The 17289-nt window shown below is 40.1% G+C and overlaps 1 protein-coding gene across 11 annotated transcripts in view; it reads right to left on the reverse strand.

Moving 5' to 3' along the window:
* The window catches only part of tacc2 (transforming, acidic coiled-coil containing protein 2), a 60656-nt gene extending 43960 nt beyond the window's left edge, over positions 1-16696 (reverse strand). For 5 of the 11 annotated variants that reach the window (XM_030156845.1, XM_030156844.1, XM_030156842.1 and 2 more), the window contains exons 1-2: positions 16317-16696; positions 6051-6298 (exon numbers count right to left, since the gene is read on the reverse strand). In XM_030156845.1, the coding sequence (XP_030012705.1) occupies positions 6051-6298; positions 16317-16427 (359 nt within the window). In that variant the 5' untranslated portion in view covers positions 16428-16696. Of the gene's footprint in view, positions 1-6050; positions 6299-11494; positions 11564-12349; positions 12408-16316 lie in introns of those variants that run through there. The other 6 variants (XM_030156848.1, XM_030156840.1, XM_030156847.1 and 3 more) reach the window with 3 other exon arrangements.
* Positions 16697-17289: the final 593 nt, after the last annotated feature.

The following is a 17289-nucleotide window of genomic DNA, read 5'->3' on the forward strand; positions in this document are numbered from 1 at the left end:
TTCTTGAATCCCACAGGAGAACTATCCTCTTGTTTCACAGTATCCTCAAAGTGAACTCGGTTATTGCTCCTACCTCCGCCACTTATACAAACATCCACTCCAGACATCGCAGCACCAACAGTATTTCTCTGAGCTAGAGTTTGCAGTGATTCAGTATTGTTGGTCCTGACGTCTGTTGCGCTACTTTTAGGTTGGACCTGTTGATTGTTGCTTGCTTGTTGCTCCACTGGGGTTTGTGATGAAGTTGTCGTAGATTGAGGTGAGCTTGAAGAAAGGAAGACTTGGCTGTCGGATGTCTCTTTCTGTGGAACTGATGACTCACATATAGACCCTGCAGACAGTAGCTCATCTGACATCAGATTCTGTTTAAAGTTTGCCCTTACCCCCTCGTCTAAGTTGCTGAAGCTTTGCCCAGGCAAAGCAGGGAGAGGTGAAACTGCTGCGCAATACTGCTTCTGGCAAGGGAGAGACAGACGGTCCTGTTCTGTGCAGATGCTTTCAGTGATGGTAGCGATCGTCTCACTCTGGCTCTGTGACTTCAGCTGTGACTCGGCAACATCGGTGGGCGGACACAGCTCAGTCTCAGCTGATGACTCCCCAGTAGCAGAGTCTTGTGGCTGGTTGAATGAACTGTGCTCTCTCGCCAGCCTTCCTTTCTCTCCCACTTCCTCTACTCCTCCTCCTTCTTCTCCTACTCCATCCACCCCTGCAGCATTCTGATATTGACAATCAGCACCAGTGAGTAGCCCAAGGGAAGAAGTATTGATATCGACTTCTAACCGGAGCAGCTCCTTTTCTCTGTCTCCCTCCTCGGCTGGGGAGATCTCTGTGGCTGTAGTGCCCACGGCCGTCTCTCTCGGTCCCTTCACTTCATTCTCAGCCGAGTTGTGTGGCATTCTGCTGCTGCAGCTTTTCTCAGATGTAGCCTGTCCCTCTTTGGCTGAGAATGCAAGTGAGCATTTTGCTTGTGAGGAGATTAATGAGGGCTGGCTATCCACTAGTCCTTCTCTTCCTTCATCTGCAGAGCACTTTTCTATTCCTCCCAAATCCTTCTCTCCTACTGCTTTCTCACTATCTGCAATTGCTGCTACAGTAGCCACGCTTCCCTGTAATTCACGCCTCACACTTTCTCTCTCTCCCTTGCTTTCTATCACTTCTGGCATCGTGGGTGTTGTCACTGGCAACGCAGCACCCACCGCTAAAGCCTCTTCAAGGGCACTCTGCACAAAACTCTCTCCCACACAACTTTGGTTGTTGGAGAGTGGGTTCATATTCACCAGCATGTGTATTTCTGTTTCTGAGGTAACAATAGCCTCCCCTGTGTGTGTATCTGATTTCGGATTGATAACTGCAGTTTTGACACAAGGCATGAGTGTATTTTGATTTTTGTTGGCACCTCCGCTTACATGTTTCTTCCTCTGAGAGCTTTCATCTGAGATGTGATTCATACCACATGGGGCGTCCTTATGGTTGTGGTTATCCAACTGATGACGTCCTTGTAAATGTGCTTGGACGGACGCAGGTGAACCAGCCAAGTCAGTAAGATGATCCAGCTTCCTGTGGGTGACTGATAGTGGGGAGCTGGGGCTGGGGTTTCCCTTGGGACTCAGCTGTTGCTTGTAATCAAACCCATTATCAGCCTGTTTCTCACAAATCACAGTTTGAGTGGCTGCTTGAGAGACTGACTCTGCATTTGCCTCTAAAGCCGTGTGAATGTCTAAATTTCCAAGTAAGACATCCTGTAAATCGGTCTCCGACTGCACTACCATCTTTATTTGCTGTTCACTCTCTGCACCCTTCTCCTTTTTCTTTTTTCTTTGCTTCTTTTTTTCTTTTTTCCTTGCCTCTTTCTCTGGTCTGGCCTGTTTATCATTTATTGAATTTTCCTGTTTCCCAGATTGTGCCTCCTGATCCTGCTTCCCCTCTTCCCTCTGTACTTCAGACTGCATTTCTGACAAAGCATCTTTAACCCCTAAATGATGAGTGTCTGAAACTTTTACTTCATTTACTGAATCATCTTCCTTTCTGTTCTCTGCTGTATAAAATGTAAAACTAGACCCATGACTTTGATTTTCTTTCTTAACATTTGACATCCCTGTTGTTACCTTAGTGCCTGTATTAGAATCTGGAGTTTCGTTAATGACTCTATTCAAACCAACTTTTACGTCTTCTCTTGGCTCACTGAACACAGCATCCTTTGGGGTTTCTTTAAATGAATCTGTATTCACTGCCATCTCTAATTGTGCATGGGGAGGTGTTTGCTTCTCCTCTTTTATGTCGGTTTCTTTTTTTGGCATATTCTCCATACATACATCTCGACTCTGTGGTGTTTTTATTATACTCTCCATCTCTGCTACCTCGGTACTATTCCCAGCACCCAATATGTAATTCCTAAAGCTAAACACAACTCTGTCCTGACTGTTTGCTGCCTCACTGTTTCCATGTGTAGTCCTGTTTCCATGGCCCCCGTTGCTATGTCCTGGCTGGACTATGATTGGAGGCAGTGATGATGACTCACTGGACTTGTTAACCATCACTTTTCCAGTTTTCTCCTCTCTGACATTAGCTGTCTCAGTCAAGGGGTTGAAGGGTAGTTTAGGCTGCAATACGCCCAGTGAGGCCATTTGCTCTTCACATTCCTGGAAGGCTTCTTGGAGCTCCCTGTCTATGAGCACATGTTGGGGAGGGGTGCGAGGCTGGCCAGTCTGATAAGGTGTGGCAGTAGGATAAGGTGAAGACGGGACATCTGTGAGAACTGGGTCACTGCCTTCAGGCCTGAGATGAGGGTAGGGTAACAGAGTTAAAAATCTGAGCTGGCAGACGGACAGCTGGCCATTCCACAGAGCCACACACTGCTGCTATTAGCCAAGCAGGAGCCCATAATATGCACACACAACACACAACTGCACTCAGGATGGCTATTAGGAGTTATACGTTCCTCAACAAAAAATAAAACCAGCTGCTTCCGAGCATGTAGGTGTTAAAGAACATGCAGGTCTGTTAACAGTTATTATTTATGCATCACAGTAATCTTAGTAAGAGGTGCATATGTAACAGCAATATACAGTATAAAGTACACCCTTCAACTAATTCATCTTTGCTATCAGTTGTACTAATCCTTTAAAGGGAAGACTACAACTAGTAAAAGCTTCAAAAACAGTACAAGATTGATCCAAGACACAATTCTGGAAAAAGTTTTAATAGCACTCCGAACCTCTGGAATGTGATCAAGAGGAAGATGGATGGTCGCAAGCTGTCAAACAAAGCCAAGATCCTTGCATTTTTGCTCCAGGAGTGATATTAAGCAGCCAACAATCCTGACTAGTAGAAAGCTTGGAAAAACACACAATAACTGTAACTGAAAATCAAGGTTATTTCACCACATATTGACTTCTCAATGACACATTAATGTATTAACTGTGTTGTGTTTAATATGAGCATGGGCTAGTTTTACTACTATTATTCCCAAACTGTATCTTATGTTATTATGACTACTTGTTACTGACTGATGATAAATAACAGCATTTTTGTTTGGAATTTTTAAGAAATATTGTCACTAGTTTGTAGGCGACACAAAAATGCTAATTTTATTCACACACTCATGCCTGTAAAAAGCAAAAGCAGTACTTTTTTGCAGAGCTGTATGTCACTGAGCCACAAGGCTTTGATTCTGTAGATCCTTATGATCTCCATATCAACTTTTTTGAATTTAATCTACTAATTTAAAAAAAACATTTACATTAAATAAAACCCTACTATACATAATATTATAGTATTTTCCAGAAACAAACTTGCTCATACCTACAAGAATACAAATAGCCTCATAATGAGATAATGTCTATAATGTTTAGACTGCCTTTGTGCCATTCAGATGTTCATGCTGAGTCACTGCTGAAGACTTAGCTGGCAGTAAAAGATAAAGTCCATCTTAAAATTAAGACCCAGTCGTTCAGTCCCATTTACATCTGAGAGGCAGTCCTTACTATTATTCATTTGAAACTATGTGCACTAGACACAGTATATACAGCATATCAATTTCTACGCAGATTCATTCCCATATGAAAATACTGATAAAATGTCACCACCAGTGATTGGTTAATACAATCTCACATGATTGCTCTCAACAATCTCTGTCACTTCTATGTAAACATAACCTTTGCTCTAATCCTGTCAAACCTGAAGCTTATTCTACTGGCCCTCCCTACTACAAGGAGGAGCAGCACGATGCACTGAACAGTTTGCAACTAGCAAGAAGGGTGCTATATAACAAGCTGCTGCCGGAAAGGTTCATTAAAATGCAAAATGGACTATGCATTTCTTGTAGTATTGCAGTAAAAGCTGTAGTGTATTACTCTGCAACATTTGGCTTTAGTATTTATTTGTATTTTTTGTAAGTCCACAGCGTGCATGTTCTAAATTAATGCAGTACCATCTTATTAAATGATAATAACTTCATACAGAAACAAGTCAGGTTGTCAAAGCACGTAGAGACAAATTAGTGCTATTAATTAAATGATTTAGACAACAGCAAAATGCCTAGCAACGTTGAAGGCAGAAGAAATGTTCTGCAGATAATTCACCCAAGCATGACAAAACTGCCACACCTCAAGCCAATTCTGCTTTACACAGGCAACAACACCCACACAGTGATATCTATCAAACTCAACAGGAAGTTAGGAGCCATCAGTCATTTTGTCATTTTGTATTCCACGCCATGCTCACTTTTCTACCATTTTATGATCAGATCTACTCTACTGACAACACTGCAGCAGCAGAAGACACCATGCCGAGGCCCTGTGGTACCTTGTATCTAGGACCAGCAGAGGTTGTCTTACTTCCATGTGATGCTGCAGATTGTCCAGCAGGGGGTTCACCTGCTCACATTTTGTCTCACCTGAACTAGTCTGGATTCTGCTGACACAAACCCACATCACATGCACACATACAGTAAAGTACAGTATGTGTACATATCAAACAGATGCATTAGCATTAGTCATGAATATCTGACAGAAAAACTACTCTGTCTGTATGCAAGTATGACTGGCTTTTTATAGTGACAGGAATATACAGCTCAGTTAATATCAGGTGAAACTAAAATAACTTATTTTCTGTTTATACTTTATAAACTTACAATATATTAAGACCCTGTCCAAGGTCCCTGCCATGCATGCTATGAAAAGGTGAACAAAGAGACTAAGAGCTACTCCAGTTTCAAAACAGCAAATGTGCCTAAACAGGAATGTGGTTTGATAAACAACGTGTCATGTGAAACATCCAAAACTGCCACTAAAACTTTGCAAAGTTTCATATTATTGCTGTATTCCTATATTTGATGTTAGGAAGTTGATTAAACTTTAAAGTGAGGGTTACTCCAATAATTACTCCGGTTCAAAAGCAATACTATAAAATAGGGAAATTAACCACTTTACATTACATCCACCACCATGAAAAGTAACTGTCTTCACCGTTATTAGGAGCAGGAACACTGTTTAATTGAATTAGATGTTCAATACAAAAGTCAAGCCAATTTAATAAATCTTAATTAGCAAATGTTAAACTCATAGTAATCAATCTATAAATGTGGGCATGAAAATCAAAGTTACTGTAAAAAAAAAAAAAAAAAAATCAGGTAAGAGTAACTTTATTTTTTGAGCTATAGATTGTAAAAACAATCAGCTTTGATTCATATAATGAAACAAATGGTGTAGTTAGTCTTAATATTTTCAGATTTAGATGAGAGGTGAAGGTGTGATGCCACCTGATTACTTATAAAATTAAGATTATAAGTGTGAGATTATTTTCTTGCTACCACTGTTTTTTTAGAAACTCAACAACGCAAAACAACTGTACTTATTTACAGGATTCACATTACTAACAGCAACGGCAACAAAAAGTCAAGTAAGAACTCATCTTTCTGCTTTTCATGGTTTTATGTTTTTATTTTGACAGTATCAGGAATGACACAGTGAAGAAACAGTGTGTGAGACTGTGTGGTTGTGTAGTGAAGGAACAGTGTGTGTGAGACTGTGTAGTTGTGTAACTAAACTTACCCCAATGAGGACTCCCAGATGTTGAGTTCACTGCTGAAGTCTAGACTGGGCAGCAGGTCATGAGGAAACTCCAGCTCCTCCTTGTCCCCAAGCAGGTCTCCAGCGACACTCCTTCTCTCCTCCACCCCTCTGATGACCGGGACGTCTGGAAGCACCGACTGAGAGAGTAAACTCTGCTGACTGGTAGAGGCCTCGGCCAGCAGCGCCTTGTCGTCCCTCTTGGTCGAACTGTCAGCATGAGCTTCAGCCTGTAGGACAAAGATACACACTCAGGATGAGCTTCTGGATATAGATACCTTCTGGAGTCTGGAAATGGCAGAGTGTGTGTTTGAACAAGTATAAGCATGTTGGAGACAAACACAGGAACGACTACGGGTTTAATACTTAAAGCCAAACAGGACAAACATGTAACTCCACCCATGTGATTAACGATTAAGAACTGTTTATATAGTAAAACATTGGTCATTAACTACAGTGTGTCCTCCCTCTTAAACATATTACCTTTGTCTCTTAATCCATAAAGACCCAATAATTCACCAGCAACCAAAACCATCCACTGATCTAAAATGTATAATACGTGTCAATCCACTAATCCTATCAATACATGTAAATAATTGGTGTAAAATACAGTTTGTCATCTTTTCATGGTCATCAGCTATGACCCACTTGGACCTTCAGAGGCTCTGTAGTGAACATGGAAACACTGTCATCTTTTACAACATTGATTCACCAGTAAAACCCGTGAAGTTTCATAAATAACAGCGGTTATAGACACTTGTTTTATGTTCAGGTAATGATATATTTGACTAAAAAACTCACTTTTCTTCAGTTTTCTCTGCTTTTTGGTATAATAACCCTCAAATTTAATCTGAGCTTTTATGAACATCTATACGATCAGTACATTAAATATTGGAAAATACCTGATTTTCACTTAAAATACAGATGATTACTTCATAATAAATGGAGACAAACTGCTTAAGAAATGTTAAATATAGAGAAAAAAATCATTTGGGAAGTACCACAAAAGTAGCACTGAGTCTTTATGGGTTAATATTACCTTTTTAACAATAGATGATATTAAAGGCGTCTGTATAGAATATAATATTTGTTGCAAGTCCTTCATCTCTGCAGCATGGTCTGCTTATTGCTTTTCAGTGTAGCATGAGTACAATTCTGAAACTAACAGGCCTTCATTGTGGCATTTTTCACACGCACACATGACAAAAATAATTTGTTTAACTGCATCAGAAAAATTTCCATCCGGGTTTCTGAATAATTACAGGTAAGTCTTGCAGGATAGAGACAAGCAGAACAACTGTCATGGGTAGATAGTTCAGATGAAATTTTCTACCTTATATCTTTTTCCATTCTTATAATAATTTTCATTTGTTTTTTTTGTTTTTTTTCTTTTACAGGGCATAAAGATAAATGGTAGGCAGATAAAGTAGATAAAAAAAAAAACAGACTATTGCCATTTCATATGTATTTTATGTCTATACAATGTCCATGTTGCGTTTTATTGATTTTTGTACAGCACTCTGGTCAACTGGTCAAAATGTGCTTTAAAAATAAATTTGGATTTGATTGAATTGGACACTGAAGTCCACATGAGTCCTTTTTAATGTGTGAAATAAATAGCCCCTCCATATTAAGAAACTTGTGGTGAGCACCGGACAGAGTTCAGTGAAAGTACAGACATGAAATTGTGTCAATCAGCTATTTTTTACAGCAAAATGGGGCTTTCACAGCCTCCCAGGGTAACCCTTTTTATCATGATCATGCCAAACATAAAGGCTTTTTGCATTACTAGTGGAAGACCTAAGGCACAGTTAGACAAACCCATTATCACAGTGAGGCTGTCAGGAAATAGCAGTCTTTCTTCCTGTTAGATTGAACATGAGAAGTCACTTTATATACACACGTCTATATGACCGAGAAAGAATGCATTGAAAATATGACAATCTGACAAAAACAAATTCAACTACAACACTTAAATATGACATATAAACAGATATGCAACCTTGCCCAGGCCTTTAGTATGAGCAGAATGAATGCAGACCTCCTAAAAACATAATGTGAACAGCTTTTCCAGACAGTTTCTGTTTTTTTAGGGAGTTGATTTAACATTGAGTACAGACGGATATAGTGTGACTGTGATAATACTGCACACCGAGTATCTGCTGAGATCTGTGTATTCATTATTTATGAACTAGTAGTAGACAGCATGGCTGCACAAAATCAAAAATTACTTTCTAGTCAAGTGGAAATCAGTTCTTTAAACAGAATTTTGGAGATAATTTAAGTGCAATTAGTTTCAACCTCTTCTACGCTTCACTGTTTTTAGTCATTAGCATTTATATTATTATTATTATACTGATACTGCAAGAACATTTTAAAGCCAAATTTAAAGCAGTGACTGACTCAAGCTGAAAAATGTAAGTGTGTAAGTGTAATACTGCATTCATTCAAGTCAGTCAAGACTTTAAAATGCCACCTCTGGGCTCTTGCTCTAGTTTCTCTTCAGTGATGTTGTCACTACATGTAGATACTGGGGGCTGTAGTGTGGTGTGTGTGTGTGTTGTAAGCAGGATCTGAGTCACTGGTTTCACCTGTGTTGACGCTATTTAAAAAAGCCTTCTTTGTATGACACATTCACCACAAAAGGATCTGCTTCTTTTCTGACAAATACAATGTTTACGCTGGAAAAGTAATCAATATGAAAACTGTACTGAACTTACTATAGCTGTATGTCATCTACGAGAATGCTCATGTTTCCTTCTCTTCTATGGTGTAGCTGGAATTATTTCAGGTTATTTTTAACTGTACAAATTTAGTCCACTCCTGTTTTCTAAAGAGATTTGGTTGTGGAAAAAACATAAAACATCAATCAAGCACAGTGAGGAGGAAAGTGAACTGAAAAAGTAGCTCTGCAGGTAAGAGTGTCACGTTGGATGTCTGTGATCTCCCTTCTGCTACTATTGACTGTATTAATGTTACATAATCAGTCTATTATAAAGCAGTCTTTGACTTTAAAAGCCATGAATGGTGAGTTAATGGATGCAGTTTAAGGTGGCTTCATGTTGACATATGTTGGTTTCCTGTTTCCTGCCTGAACACTCACCTTGTCATCAAGACTAGCTAATGTCACAGTGGAAAATATCACTGTGTGAGACTGAACAGAGCTCCAGTGATACCAGAAAATGACAATGAGCAGCACCAAGTTTAAAAGGCATGTCCACTTCCTCATGAAAAGTCATTACTTGGATCACGTAAGACCACTTTCCACGCTCAGTGAGGTGGAAAAGCACAGCCAATGTCTCAGTCTGTTTGACCTCCTCACAGAAAGCACTGTCTGTTATTAATTAACCCACAAGAGCAAAACAGAAAGTAAGCTGAGGTTGCCTGGAGACTGCTACTGGTCCAACAGTCTGTGAGTATGACTTGGAGTTCATTCCACGAGTAAGTGCACATGTGCTGAACTTGAACTCTACACACACTGTAAACACAAATAAGAATCAGCAGCAACAATCACTGTCCAACACAAACAGAAACACTACTTTACACAATCCCATATCTACTCTCCCTATCCCTATACAGTCCATTATTCTTACCTCTCCTTTGTTTACACACCTTACAAGTTGGATCCCAAGTACATGTCATCCTCATTGCACTTACCCTACAGTGAAGGTGACTCTACAGTGCAGTGCAGCTCCTCAGTCTAGCTCAGTGTACAGGCAGTCTCTGCAGGACTCTGTGTTTTGAAGGGGGCAGACGATGACACAAACATGCTGCAACACATGCTGCTGACGCTCCTCATCCTCTCCTTTCCTGTACTGACTCAGCTCACTTCCTCCTCCCCTTCTCTCCACTGTCCCACAGTCCTGCCTTCTCCTCCTTGCTGCCACTCCCCTGTTAAATTTCCATGAGCTTCCCCTTGAAGTGTGCGTGTGCAGTTAAGAAACACTACACCACACAAACACACTGAGGCTGAGGCTGAGGCTTGACTGGCTGGCCAAAGGGAAGTGTTGAGAATTCTCCACCCCTTCTACTGTATACTCTTTCCACTCAGCTCTTTTTCTATCCCCTCCTCCTCCTCCTCCTCCTACTAGATCCCTTCCTTTCTTCCGTCTTTCCCTGTTTACCTCTGTTCTGCCCTCCTCCCCCTTCCCTTGCTGTGTCTTCTGGTCTGCTGGTTGCACTGACTGACAGTGCCTCTGCAGGTGAATACTGGGAATTAGGCCAAGGGTCGGGCTGCAGTGACCCCCCAAGAGGAGATCAGGTTTCACTCCAGTGGGCTTTTGTTACATGCATGCACAACCACAAGTGCACAAACCATCCTTTTGCATTACTAATAAAGCTCTTGACCTCTTAGTGTTGCAGCAGTATGAGATCATCACTGTCAGTGCACTTGGACGTGGAGCGGACGTTTTTTCCCTTCACACCAAATCAACACAGATGCAGCACAGATGCCACTTCTCTTGCCAGGTTACAGTCAGCAACAGCATCTCTCATTATGCTGTTCACTTTCAGCTCATTTGTCTATGTTTAAAGATCCATGCTGGTAATAGGACATCATTAAAATACAATAAAGTGTGATTGATATGTTTGCTGCACAAAAATGCACATCACAATGCAGCCACAATGCTCTGAAAGTCTGTTTTTCATTGTATACCCACTCATAACTCTATGCTCCTACACTGCACTTGTAGAAGTTGTATAATACAAGTGTAAAGTGGAATATTTGTGCCATTAGATCACATCTGGCACTATGTATTTGTGATGTCACATATCACACTTGAATATTTATGGCCTCAGTCTACAGAGAAACTCAAAGTTAAAACATGCCAGACATTATTCTGTTGTTCTGAAGTTCAAAGATCACAGAGAGGGAACAAAAACATATTTGTTTTAGAGTGGAGGTGGATGTTTTGTTCTGTGGATTTTAGTCAAACATACAGCTCTCCAAAGGAAAGTGAAGTGCTTTTCTGTGTCAGGAATATTAGACCATGATGTGTGGAAAATGATATCTAACTAGTTCATCACAAAAAAAAGCTTCACATTCAAGTCATATGTTGTGGAACCATTTGTAATCAGCGTTCTCACCAAGCCAAAGTATACTCAGCTGTTACACCAAATACCACCTTAAAAAGAGGTGACACACAAATACCATACAAGTACTTTTCTCTCACACACACAAACATGCCACACATTGAAGGGACTTTACACTGACATTCATTTCATGGAGACCTACCCAAACTTTAACCATAAACACTACATATGTAAACCATAGCCATAACCTCAAAAACCTCCTAATCCTCATATTTAATGATTTGCATCGCAGAGACCAGCTTCATGTCTGTATAATGTGGCTGTGTAAGCAGATTTATATTGCCTTAATTTAAGAAAAACATAGGCACATATTCACACACTCATAAATATTGTACCTTCAGGGAGTCATTCTGATTTTCCTGTGGTGGAAAGAGAACAACATTTTCTGCCGCGCCCTCTTCTGGCTGTAACAGGGAATGGAAGAGTTCAACGAGTGATAGGTGTAAAGCTGGAGCATATCTGAGTAGAAGTAAGCTCGTAATTACTGTAAACTTATGTTGAGGCTGCATAACACTGTTAAACCCATACCCTGTAACAGCATAATATCAGGTCCAGCATGCATGGACTGTAGACTCTACAGCTCTTAAGACAAATGTTTACGTTAATCCTATTAAGATAATCCTGAATTCCACAGTCATGTGGAAATTACAGTTTTCTATAGCAGTGTTTGTTCACTTTACCTTTATCATGATTTACACTTGCTCTGTCTTATTATCATCTTATCAGTTATCTGTGAAGCACTTTGCACTGCACTAAACTGCATGAAAGGTGAAATGCATGTAGCTTCATGTTGACAATTAATAAAGCATTGCAACAAAAATATATTCTCAAAAAACAGTTGCTATTTAGTCTAGTATGCAGAGTGGGGGAGTCAGCACAGATATGACTGTTTATGCATTCCTGCAGGAAAGGTAAACTGAAGTTGCAGAGTTTGTAGCATTAAAAATATAGATAAAGGATTGCAACTTCAGCTGCTATTGCATCAACCTGCTGCCAGTAAAACTCTACAGAGTCTATGCCATGACTTATGATTGGTTAAGAGAAAGGCGTAAGGAGGTCCACATAGTCGTGGAAAGTCCATGCATTACTGAAGCTCAAAGAAATCTCACAAGATAGTGTTAGTTTCGTCTGAGAGTATCAGCACAAGGGCAGTAACTTCAATGATCAAATGCCTGCAAGCTTTTTCTTACCAGTGCCTCAGTAGTGCTGTTCTCGTTTCCCATGGCTAAGCCGACTGCAGGGCTACAACTGCCCAAACCTGCACCCTCTCACATCAGCTGGCTGAAAGACACTTAAGCACAGAGGGACCATGAGCTCAAGGCTCTAGTCCCAGCTCCAACAAAGAGACACAGCAGTCACACACTCATACGCCACAGGATTATGAGTCTGCAGTATGAAGCGGGTGTGAGGTGTGGTAAATGTGTGTTGTTTTACAGATTAGAGGCCTGTGATGCAAGACCTCCCTCCTGGACCAAAGTGCAGGCTTTACTTTAGGCTTAAAATCAAGAGAAACAGCATCCTCAGTTGTAAAGTACCCATCATATGGATACAAGAGTTGACTCTGTAGAGAATGCTTTGAGGATTTATCAGACGAAAAATTTCTGTAACAAGGTCAATTCTGCACTGATGAGTAGTGCCTATTAATGGAGACATACGGACACATGCAAATAGTTATTTTGTGCATGTGCTTGTGATGAGATGGAATGATTAATGCATACTGACACAGTGACAGTTGAGGCTGGGAAAGTAATATAAATAAAGTAGTCCTCATGTGATAAATAATGTTGGTTTCCAGCTGTGTCAGTCCGTCAGTGAACACAAGGTAGGGTTCACACTCACATTTATCTCCTTTTGCCTTATAACAATTATATAAAACATTAATAATATATGAAGAGTTTGGGGATTTTGAGAGCAACAGAAGCTTTTTTACCTGTGCTGTTTGCATAGAAAATATGGTGGGTGCACTTTCATTTTTGCCATGTACAGACTGTTTATTCCTCTCATGACTGCAGGGACTTTATGATAGCTCTGTGTTTAGTCAGAATGCACTGACCTGAATATACAAGGCTATATAAATAGAAATCTTCCCTGTCCTCTGCTGTTATACTTTATTCCAGTCTTCTGCACAATTAGTTATACAAATGAATGCAGTGACTGTGAATTTCAGTTATGTATTAACAATTATTGTTAGGGATTTTTTTCTGTAAGTTTGTTTGCATTTTCAGTGATTATCCCACAGGAAACTCATCATTTCTATGTAGTCACACTCTGTGTTGTGGCGACTCTTCTTCTGTGCCTCTCTGCTTGCTATTTGTGTGAATGGGGTGTAATTTCAGCCTCCACAGTGTGGACGCATGTGCACTTTAATTGGCAGCAGTGTTTACATGGTTTTTTGGCAGCACAGAAGGCACTAAAGCCAATCATATGATTAAATTTCTGCCAGATCTCTTCTCACCTCATCGTTGGTCTGTCCATCCCTCAACTAGAGCTATCCTTTAATCTTTTAACTTATTATGGATAAGCACCATGTCATACTCAGAGACCTACAGTATGGATGAGGTTACTCCTTCCTGCCCCGTATCTGACCCTTCTGGAACAAAAACATCAAAATAAGCACCTATTATGGAGGCTAAAATGTATTATATGCAGTTGTGACGACTATATGTAACTGGATATCATGGGAACGGTATGTCACAATATGGTTGGCATTCTTTAAATACAATAAAAAAGCTATGGGTTTCTCATGTGAAATGAACAATTCCTGTTCAGAATGACAGTATTTTGTGTCACGTTCACTCTCCGTCTTGTATGTTTGTGTCGTTTTCATGCAAATTTCCCACGGTATGTCTATGGAAGAACACAATGCTCCCAAATGACAAAAAAGGGCATAAAGACTGTGATCTGCAACGTGATATATAGAACAGAAACTGTATCTGTGTATATCTACAGCCCTGATGTATTATGGTATTTGTTTACAATAAAGCCCTACATATGAAACATAATATATATATACATACATATATATATATATATATATATATATATATATATATATATATATATATATATATATATATATATATATATATATATATATATATATATATATGTATATGTAGAGAGAGAGAGAGAGTGAAAATGAGTATTTTTAAGGTAAGATATGGATTACAATAAATGGCAGAACAGAATAAAGCAGAAGAAAATCAAGAAAAACTATGTGATAAACCTGCACCTGCTCAATATTACATGACAACATTTATTTTTACACCTAAAATGTGCTGTGAGTAATAAGCAGTATACTGATGGTGCATTATCCAAGCAGTTACTCACACATTGCGAAGCCTAAAAAAAATCAAAGCCATTAAAACACATTTCCTTCACCATATTGTAAAAACCAAGCAAATTCAAAACTGCTCCAGCGTTACTGCTGCTCATGAACTACTTACCACTGAAAACAAGAGATTTGTCCATACACAGTGTCAGCATCAAGCTTTGGACAAACCTTTCAGTCTGTGTTTACAGTCCAAGTCAAGTTCAGTGTTTGTTTCTGTCCTCTCTTGTGAGGAGCCCCAGTCTATGTGGAGCTATTTTTGAGCTGCCCGCTGAGTGGGAGGAGAGGACAGGGGGCTAGAGGGGCTGATAGGTGGTGAAGTGGGCACGGGACAGGAGGAAACACACACAGGAGGAAACTGAACCGGAGCTGGGGAGGCCATGTCTGCCTGACGTGGAGGTTAGGGGTATGGGGGGGGGGGGGGGGTCACCTGCTCTGACAGGCTCAGGAGGCCACAGTCAGCTGGATGAGACACTCAGGCAACACTGTAAACAAACAGCCGACGAGACGAGGTGTCAGACCTGTTAACTCCCTGAATGTTTGGTTTATTATTGTTTTATTCACATCTTAAGCCGGGTGACACTCGCTGACTGTGATGACACTGCAAGTATTAGAGCTCGGATCTGATTTCCTTTCTGTGCTGGAGGTTTATGTTATATTTTTAATGAGGCCAATGGAAACAAATCACAGGCCTTAACTGAGCCACTTTCACAAAGATTTTCAATATAACTCCTTCAGTTAAATACAAGTTTAACAGTTAAAACACTACAAATAAGTGTATAAGTATTATCAGTAAAATATAGTGTGAGTTTAATCGGTTTACTGTGGTCAAATGGGCACTATCAATGTTTTGCTGTTACATGTGATGTTTTTGGATCAATATTACACCTGCATTAATGTGTTTAAGTGTTGTGGATTGCACTGATAGGTGCATATATGGATTTTATTTCTGTGGCTCCCTCAGTGCAGAGCTGTGAAAAATCTCTATTAAAAAAACATCAGAGCTGTAACTGCTTTAGGACCACATATGGAAGTGACTAAGATGTGAAAACATCGAGTTCCATGTGAATTGTACTGTTTATACTGTTATGACTAAATAGGGTGTAGTAAAATACAAGCACAAATAAAGAACAAAGAAAGGGAAAAAAAAAAATCTAATTTGGCCAGACATGCGTGCAGTAGACTGAGTTCCTCTGTTCAGTAAACAGTCTCCATAAATGTACCAGACTGACACATGAAGGCAACGGTTAAAGCACATTCACACAGTCCACTAATGTCAGGCATAACAAAGCACTGAAGCTACAAGGAACAAGGGGAACAGATTTTAAGCACAGTTTGAAGTGTATTTTGGTTCTAGTTTTATCTGTCTCCATCACAAGGCATCTTTAGCCCAGTGCCCAGTCTGTGAGGATTATAATCATGTCTATAAATAACACTGATTGGCTCTGCTGTTTCAGATAAACATCACCCCACTGTTTCACTTGTGCTGTCATGTTAGCTGTCATCCATGCATGTGTATAGTGGATTAATATATACAACAGTGTATTAATCAACCTGTTTCCCTTCGATCTTTTCATCTTCTTCAACTACAGTCACCATCTCTCACTTGTATACCAGCTCCTCCCATCCTCGCCCACTACTCTCTACATAACAGCTCCTTCTCCCAGCTGACGTCGCCCCTCCTCCAACACTGGAGTGCATCTTCTCCCTCTGCCTTTGCCTGAGTATTCTGCTTCTTCCTCCACTCTCTCTGCTCAGTCAGACAGGCATTGATGCTGCACACCAAACTGCATGCTCCTTCTTCTCACCTCTCTCTCTCTTTTTACCTTGCTGTGTGGAATTCCGATGCAGCTCCCCATCTTGTATTCCATGTCCTCCTCTGGTGAAGTGACTCTGGCACTACACGGCTGGCAGAGCACCTTTCTGCAGAACTGCATCGTTACCAGCCTTACACAGCATTGCACAGGCAGGTAGATCTTTGCAGGAGCTACAGAGTGAGCGTCTCTCCGCCTCTGTGTCTGTTTGAGTGTATGCCTCGCTGACTAATAAATGCTCTGCCACTGCCCAGTGGTGCGTCTGTGACATATATTTTCAAGCCATTGTTACATAAAACCTACACTGCAGAAGGAGAAACCTAATCAAGTGACTGTGCGAAAGGGAGCTCACTCTGCAGCCTCATATGCAGCTTCACATCACTGCATGGGTGAGCACACTGAAGCACAGCTTTGGAGGGAAAAAATGCTCAGAGAGTAAGAGAGAAAGAGATGGGAGGCAGCGAAAATGGTGTCTATCCCTTTAAAAACCCCAGGAGATAGCAAGGATGATGCTGCTACATCATGGTGATGACAGTCACGATAATACAAGCACACACTGTTGAAATAGAGCAGGACAAATTACAAAACATTGATTAACACATCTTATTAGATATAAGTTTTCTTTTTATCATTTTTTTTTAAACACATCTATGTTCCCATTTTTGGTTAAACCACCTGTAGGCTTTCTTAATTATGATTAGAATCCTTTTATTCACTTCTTATATTTGTCATGATAATAAAGAGCCAAAAAAAGGATATTATTGTCAAATGTTATGCAAAGAGGATTGCATAGAATATAAACACAAGTAAATGTTGTTAAAAGACCCTATTTTAAGCAGTTAAGATAGAAAAAATAAGGACAATACACTGCTACCCATAAAGTTGGAATAATTGTTTTCAGATACATACCTCTTTTTGTTCATACACATCAGTAATCACCAGGTGCAATGATTACACTGAGTCCCAGTTACACTTTATTTATCAA

Source organism: Sphaeramia orbicularis, chromosome 15, assembly GCF_902148855.1.
Source record: "Sphaeramia orbicularis chromosome 15, fSphaOr1.1, whole genome shotgun sequence".
Taxonomy (NCBI): Eukaryota; Metazoa; Chordata; class Actinopteri; order Kurtiformes; family Apogonidae; genus Sphaeramia; species Sphaeramia orbicularis.